This window comes from Monoraphidium neglectum (assembly GCF_000611645.1).
Source record: "Monoraphidium neglectum strain SAG 48.87 unplaced genomic scaffold scaffold00951, whole genome shotgun sequence".
Taxonomy (NCBI): domain Eukaryota; kingdom Viridiplantae; phylum Chlorophyta; class Chlorophyceae; order Sphaeropleales; family Selenastraceae; genus Monoraphidium; species Monoraphidium neglectum.
The window spans coordinates 1-7,405 of record NW_014012677.1 but is presented as its reverse complement, the minus strand read 5'-3'; the positions used below and the strand labels follow the sequence as shown (position 1 = coordinate 7,405).

Sequence of the window (7,405 nt, the reverse complement as noted above, 5' to 3'; positions counted from 1 at the left end):
CCCCCCCCCCCCCCCCCCGCTTGCTCGCCCCTGCCACACTCGAACAATGTGAAGGTCACCCAGGGGGAGCGGTACGATCCCGACGCAGCGCTGGCCGCGGCATGGCTGCCAGAATTGAGTCGCCTGCCCGCAGGTGCGGTGCGAGGGCTGCCCCCGAGGGAGGGGCCGCGCGCGCATGGTTCTTGCAGGCGTGCGTTCGCGTGCTCCCCATGACGCCCAGCAGCACACTGGCCAGCGGCCGTACTCAAGCATCCGCCCGGCTAGCTGATTGTGCTTTGTCGCCTTTTCTCCTTTGACGCGGTGCCGCAGCCCTGCGGCACCGCCCGTGGGAGGCCACCCCTAAGCAGGCAGAGGCGGCCGGGTTTGTGCCCGGGCAGACGTACCCCGACCCAATGGTGGACCCTTCAAACCAGATAGGCGAGGGGCCCAAGGAGCGGCGCCCGCCCAAGGGCGCCGCTGGGTCGCAGGAGCAGCCGCGGGCTCCGGCAGAGCGGATGAAGGGTCAGCGGCGGGGGCGGCAGGCGAAGCAGCTGCGGCCAGCTGAGGGTGCCCCTGAAACGGCAGTGGGGTGAGAATACTGCCGACCAGCGCGATCATGGCAGCTGTCATACTTATATCTATCACTTGAGGCGGCTGGATGAGCTTCAAAGCTGCCTCAGCCTATGCTGCAAGCGCCACCAGTGCGCTGCTGGGCGCGCTGTGCTTGGCGAGGCGGCGCACTTCCCGGGTCCCTGCCACATATGATGCAGGGAGAGCCCCCACTAGATGCTTATGATATCGATTGCTTGTTTTGTTACATATACATCCGAAGGCATTGAACCTGGACTCACCCGACTCTCGCTGGTTGTCCGCCTCTTTCGCGGTTACTCACGAGTGACGCCAGGCGACCAACAGCGGGGCGGAGTGTTTGTTCTTTCAACAAGCTTGCTCAGCACTGCTCAGATCCTGTGGCACGGCAGAGATGGGGCAGAGCAAAAATGGCCTGCTCGACCAGCCCTCAGAAGGCAGACTAATCGATCGGATGAGGACCAGGTACAGGGGATTCATCGACTACGTGGCCACACCAAACGCGTGGCACAGGCCTGACGACACTGTGAGCTCCGCAGCACACACGCCGCTCAAGCTCCTGCTGCTGCGCCCCCTTCAACACGCACCGATGTGTGCTTTCGCAGCGCGCCTGTGCGTGCCATGACACTCACATAGAGGTGTTGCATCAAGGGCCTTGGATCCACGGGTCCCGCACGGCAACGGGCCCTTCAAAGCGGCGGCCGCTGATGGTGCCCTCAACACCCCCTTGCCGCCCGCCCAACCGCCCCCCCTGTCCCTCAACACACAGAAAAAGACGCTCCCCAACCAGTGGGCGCTCCACCACTCCAGGTGGCGCTATATCAACGGCCTCGTCCCCTACCTCGGGCCCCCTATCTACACGCTCCGCAACGTGCTCGCCCCAGTGCTGCTCGTCTGCGCCGTCTGCATCGGCATAAAATTCGCAGAGGGGCGCACCGCCTGGAAGCTGGACGCCCAGAACAACTTCGCCCGGCTGTACCGCTACTCGTCATTCGTCCTGTCCCTGCTGCTGGCGTTCCGGCTGAACCGCACATACGACCGGTGGTGGAACGCGCGGTGCGCGTTTGGCAGCATCGGGGGCGGCGTGGTCAACATCGTGCGGCAGGTGGCCACGTGGAGCGACGACCCCGTGCTCATCAGGTGGGGCGCGGCCGCGGCTATCCTGGGGACTGTGCGGCAGGGCGGGTGGGGATGGGGCGCATTCGACTTGAGGGGGCTGAGGCCTGTTGAGTAGAGGAGGATTGGCGGGGGGGCTTGCGCATCCGCGCTCAGCTGTGGTTCATCTGGTGTTGACCTGATCACACAAACAAACTCACACGCATGAATGTGCGTGCAGAACACACACAACACACACATGTGCGCATGCACAGCGCACATGCTGACACTGAACACATGCTCTCACCATACATATTTACACACCCATTCTTGCATGCTTACGAGTTTCGCACAGGCAGTATCAGAAATGGGGGATGTGCTTGGTCTATGGTATGGTGCAGCTAATCCGCAACAGCCCCAAGACTACGGATCACCGAGTGAAGCTGCTGCTTGATCCGGATGAGCTGAGGCTGTACGAGAGCACCACCAAGCCCAGCAAGCTCTGCGGCAGCATGCTGGCAGCTCTGACTGTGGAAGCAAAGTTTGGGGAGCAGCGAGAGGTGTGCATGTGTGTGTGTGTGTGTGTGTGTGTGCGCGCGCGCATGTATGTTGCATGTGAATGCGTGCGCATCCGTGCATGGGCATGTGCGTGTGAGCGCGTGCGCACGCAGTCATACGTGCCTGCATGTCTAATAAGGGCGTAGTGTGTGGGTACGTGCTTGGTGTGTTCGTTCGCGTACAGGTGGGTGCGTCTCGCCGATAGCTACCTGCTTTGGGAGCTGAAGATGGTGATGCAGCCCGCCCTGGCTGTGCACCAGCTGGTTGCATCCGGCGGTCGCGTCAAGGCTTAAAAAACATCAGTCGCGAGCGCATGCATATATATAAATGCACGCAAGTGTGATGCCTCCTGTACCACCTTGGCCGGTAAATCCCCACCATTCTGCCGCGAACCCCGCCCTGTGCAGTACTACATTAATGAGATGCTGGGGCTGGTGGCTGGCCACTGCGGCATGGTGGCGCGCATCAAGCTGCAGTCCATGCCCTTTGGTGAGGCTGCTGCCCGCCCTGCTGCCTGCCGTCATCTGGGGCGCAACGAGGCCGGCCCTGCGGGACCCTCAAGAGACCACCAGGCAAAAGCCCGGCGCGAGCAAGTGGCTAGGCGGACACCAGCCCGCGCAATGACTGCCATCTGGATCTGGCCAAACCCTGATGCAAGCTGTGCTTTGGCCCTGCCCATGTCCACCCTATCGGCCCAGGCATGACACTCTTCTGCACTGGCTGGACCTATGTCTGGTGAGCCGCAGCTGCCCGCCAATACCCAACAGCCACCCAGGGCGCTCTGCTGGGCAAGGACTCAACCATTCGCCGCTGTGTACGCGAATTCGCTCGGATGCTTGCACCCTCACGCTTTATCCCCCTTTGTAACGCCTGGGTTCCTTCTCACCCTGCCGCGCTGCCGCTCCGCCCTCAAGGCTCCTGCTGCTGCCCTTTGGCGTGTTCCCCGAGGCGTCCTGGTCCGCCATGCTACCTGTGTTTATGATGGCGGTAATGATGCTGGGGCTGGAGGACCTGTCCAATCAGGTGACGCGAATTTCATGCTCTCCTGATGTGCCGGCGGGCAGGCGCGATCTGTACATGGCAAGAATTGCGTAGCGTCTGTACAGCTTGGGGGACGGAACCGGGGCCGACAAGAGGAGCGCCGGCTTCGGCAGCCCACAGCGGCCAGGTTCAAATTTTGCGTGTCCGCCACTCACCTTACCTGCTCCTCCCTCAGCCAGCCAAATCCATGCGACCCACAAGGTTTAAATTGGCCTGATTCGCTGCCCAAACACTGCTGACGCCCTCTCGGCATGCTTCACTAGCCTCTGCTGTTGCCACAGCACATTTTCCTTGGTGACTGTTGGTCGCATTGCTAACGATTTCATGTGTCTTCTCCCAACCACCTTTCCTGCCTCTGCAGATGGAGGAACCCTTCAAATTTTTCGCATACGGTGCGGCACCCTCGCCCTTGCTGAGCCGCACTGGTTGGCCTCGTCACATCGTTCATTGCTCGGCTGCCGCCTTGCTGGCGCTGGTGGCGTGCGCCTTTGGCACAGCCATCACTCTGCACTGCGCACCACACGCCCCTTGCAAAGCACCCAGGCAGGCTGCGGCAACGAGCACCCCGCTGCATGCCGCACGTTTTGCGTCTGCAGAGGCCATGGTGGCGACGAGCGCCAAGGACATGCCGCGCACAGTCTGGGAGGTCCAGGAGTGCAAGGCTGTGATAGACAAGAAGTACCGCCCCTCGATGGGCAGCGACGGGTCTGCGGAGGACGCGGGCATCCCTCCGTGGCCATCGCTCGCGCCGCTGCAGCAGCGCCTGTGAGGACAGGTGTGAGCGGAGAGAGTGAGGGATGCGTTTGCGCGGCTGTCGGCGGCTGGGTTTGTGTTGTCATTCTTTGCAGGGCGTAGTCGAAGTGTTTGGCTGTTTTTAAATTTAGCGTGCACTACTACTTGAAATAATTGATGGGTAGGTGTGATGGCCAGATCTTGACCAAGTGTAGGTGTTGAACACGTATCTTTCTGCACACGCTCCCATCACAACTTTACTTGGCTGTGTTCCAGGTTGTGTGAACCACAGCTGCATCAACTTGACTTTGCCAGCCAGTTCCCAGTAGCTTTCCTTACACATACGTACCAACCGCTCCACGTTCTGCTCACGAGTTGTCTAGGCGGCACACGACCTGCAGTCCATATCACATCCACTTGTCCCTGTGCATTCAAAGTGCCACAAGTCGTGATACTGCAAACTTATCATGCAGCTGCAGGACTGTAAATTGCTTGTTGGAACAGGGAAGCGCGTGCGACGTGGACGTGTAGATTCTCATGTCGGAACTGGTTCCTTAGATTACTTTGTTTTTGAAGGTGAATCATCCGCGCTGGATTGATTGTGTACATCAGCATCCTGCGCAAATGCACGCGCCAGGGATGGCAAGCATTTAAATAAGCAGCACGGCACAGATGGCAAACATTCAAACATGCAGCACGGCTGCCCTCCTGGATGCGGGTACTGCTCCACCAGGGGGGAACACAATCGCAGCCACAATAAGCGCTCATCTGGCGGCCAAATGTATAGACGAGGCGCCGTCAATGACACTGCCAGCCTGAAATGGCAAGCTTCACCCCAAACCAGCCAGGAAGGCTGCGGTTGCGCTTAGGGTGAGATTCAGAGCGCATGTCATGCGACCCTATCAGCTGCGCATGGACTGATGAACCATGAAAGGCACGGTGCCCCTGACACGTGCCTGCTTGCACCATCTCGGTGGGTGAGAGGCCATGCTGCACATCTGCTCTGCGGCAACAGCAGGTCTGCTGGTGTGCAGCACATTCAAATCATCAACCTGCCAGCTGCCACCACACCGTGGCAGTGGAGTACCGTACGGCAAGTTCTCGTGCAAATCAACACCACAGTTGTTCTGATTTGTAAGTTGATTATTGACCGTGCAGCGCTGATCTGCCCGCCAGGGAGGCACGCCGCCAGCCCGGGTGGGCTGCTATATAGAGCGGCCAAAACAGACAGAATTATGGAATTTAACACGCGGGTCGTGACTCTCCTGGCGCAGCTGGGTTACCAGGAGGAGACACCCGACAGCATAGCAGCAACCTGCAAGGGCAACCTGAAGCGCATCTGGGAGTTCCTGCTTGACAACGCGCGCCCCGCCGCCGAGTGCGACCGCATCGGCCGCGCGGTGCGCGAGTACCAGCAGCAGCAGGAGCTCAACAGCGCCGCGGCCTCACGAGCCGCACGAGCGGGGGCGCTTCGAGAGCAGCTGCGTGTGCTGCGGCGCGAGTGCAGCCAGGTCGAGCGCACGCTTGTGCAGCAGCAGGAAGAGCTGCGGCTGCAGGCGCGCGCAGTGGTGGACGAGTCGGGGGATGCGCTGCTGGCAGAGCAGGAGCAGCGCGATGCAGAGCTTCTGGTGAGCGCACCTCACCTGAAGGCTGGTGCTGGGATGCTGCTGTCCGTGCGGCTCGCTGCTCCGGCAGTGTTGCTGCAATGCAGCTGCACCAAGTGTGTGTGTGTGTGTGTGTGTGTGTGTGTGTGTGTGTGTGTGTGTGTGCGTGCGCGCGCGCACGTTCTCGCGCCTGTCACCACCTGCTTGTGGACAGGCTGATCTCCAAGCACTCTTGACATCCACAAAAGCATATCCGCCGTCGGCTTCGTTACCCCATTCAGCGACCCTTCCAACCCGCCGCCAGACCCTGGCGCTGGGCTGCTTCACACAGCGCAGCAGCCGCTTTGCTGGGCTGATATCAGATCGTCACGCCGAGCTGAGCGCGTCCTCTGCGCGGGCCCGAGGGCGGCAAGACCAGCAGCACCCAGGCGGCGGCGCCGCGGCGCCCAGCGCGCGGCCGGGCGCGGCCGCGCACATGCTGGAGGAACTGCAGCAGCTGGTTGACCTTGTGAGGCAGGAGATGCAGCAGGCGCTTGACTTGCAGGCGGATGCGATAGCGGAGATGCCCGCGCCAGGCGCTGCCGGCCCCTTGCTGGGGCATTCAGCACAGGCGTCTGACTGCAGCGGCGACGGCGGCGGCGGCGCTCGGCGCGCGAGGCCGCGCGCAGTTGCCGGCCACGCGCCTTCGCCCGAGCTGTCCGAGCGCCTGGCCGCGCTGCAGCTGCGCCCGCCCGCCGCGCTGCTCGCCTGTGCGTGCGCGCTGGCGGACCGCTCGGTGTCACGTCTGCGAGCGCTGCTCGCAGGCGGCGAGGCGGCGGCGGCGGCCGCCAACGCGGCTGTGGCGCAGCTGCCCGAGGAGATCAAGCAGCGGCGGGCGCTCATGCCTTGGACCACCTCCCCTGCGGACGCGGCTCTCGCTGAGGGCGGCGCCGGCGACGACTGCGGCAGCAGCAGCGTCGGCGCGGGCGACGCGGCCGACGGCGCGCGGCCGGACGCAGATGAGCTGATCCGGCTGCGGCAGCGGGCGCACCTCAAGCTCTGCCTGGACGCGCGGCGCGCGTCCAAGGCGGCGGCGGCGGCGCGCGCGCGGCTGGAGGGCCTGCTGGGGCGGCCTGAGCTGGGGCCGCTGCAGGGGAGCGAAGGTGGGGGCTGGGCGTTTGCGCGTGCCTTCGGCGGGCAGTGGGCCTTGTAGGTGCAAGATCAGGGTTGCTGTTGTGCAAGCGCGCTCGCACACACACACACACACACACACACACACACACACACACATTAAAAACACGCACACACGCACTTATTTCAACTCACGCACGCAAACATGACATGACGATTCACCGGCACATGCATCGCTGCGAGCCCCAGCAGCTCACACAGCGCGTGTCCGCCCGCCCGTGCATGCCCCTCTCTGCCAATTTCGACGCGGCTTACCCCCCTTGCACCGCGCAACGCACCCCGTATGCCCTGTTTCAGGGGCGCGCGCCGCCGCGGCGGTGTGGCTGGGCGTCCAGTCAAAGCGCGCTGAGGTGGCGGCGCTGCAGGCGCTGCAGGGGCAGCTGCTGACCGAGCTGCGGCGGCGCCAGGAGGCTGAGGGCGCGCTGCGCGGCAAGTGGGGGGAGATTACTGAGTTTATGGCCGAGTACCGCCGGCAGGCGGCTTTGCTGTGTTACTTATCGGAGGACAGCGCCGCGCTCAGCGGCGAGCTCGGGGCGCAGGCGCGCGCCGCGCGCAGCGCCGTCTCGGGGGAACTCGCGCCCGCGTGCGCGTCCGCGCGCGCCGCGTCCCGCGCCGCGCGCGGCGGCGCCGCGCGCGAG

The 7,405-nt window shown here is 63.2% G+C and overlaps 2 protein-coding genes across 2 annotated transcripts in view; both read left to right on the top strand.

The window, feature by feature from the left end:
• MNEG_6051 (deoxyribodipyrimidine photo-lyase) overlaps positions 1 to 4,030 on the top strand; it is a gene marked incomplete at both ends in the record, with an annotated part of 6,096 nt that extends 2,066 nt beyond the window's left edge. The window contains 9 exons of the mRNA XM_014045474.1: positions 55 to 133; positions 310 to 563; positions 1,337 to 1,752; positions 2,078 to 2,222; positions 2,628 to 2,709; positions 2,919 to 2,955; positions 3,135 to 3,243; positions 3,623 to 3,653; positions 3,858 to 4,030. Coding sequence (XP_013900928.1) covers positions 55 to 133; positions 310 to 563; positions 1,337 to 1,752; positions 2,078 to 2,222; positions 2,628 to 2,709; positions 2,919 to 2,955; positions 3,135 to 3,243; positions 3,623 to 3,653; positions 3,858 to 4,030 — 1,326 coding nt within the window. The remainder of the gene's footprint in view (positions 1 to 54; positions 134 to 309; positions 564 to 1,336; positions 1,753 to 2,077; positions 2,223 to 2,627; positions 2,710 to 2,918; positions 2,956 to 3,134; positions 3,244 to 3,622; positions 3,654 to 3,857) is intronic.
• Positions 4,031 to 5,228: 1,198 nt separating this feature from the next.
• MNEG_6050 (hypothetical protein) lies at positions 5,229 to 6,789 on the top strand (the record flags this gene model as incomplete). The annotated part of the gene is made up of 2 exons (XM_014045473.1): positions 5,229 to 5,621; positions 5,902 to 6,789. 2 exons carry the CDS (start codon positions 5,229 to 5,231, stop codon positions 6,787 to 6,789), a joined length of 1,281 nt encoding a protein of 426 aa, XP_013900927.1.
• Between the last annotated feature and the right edge of the window lie 616 nt (positions 6,790 to 7,405).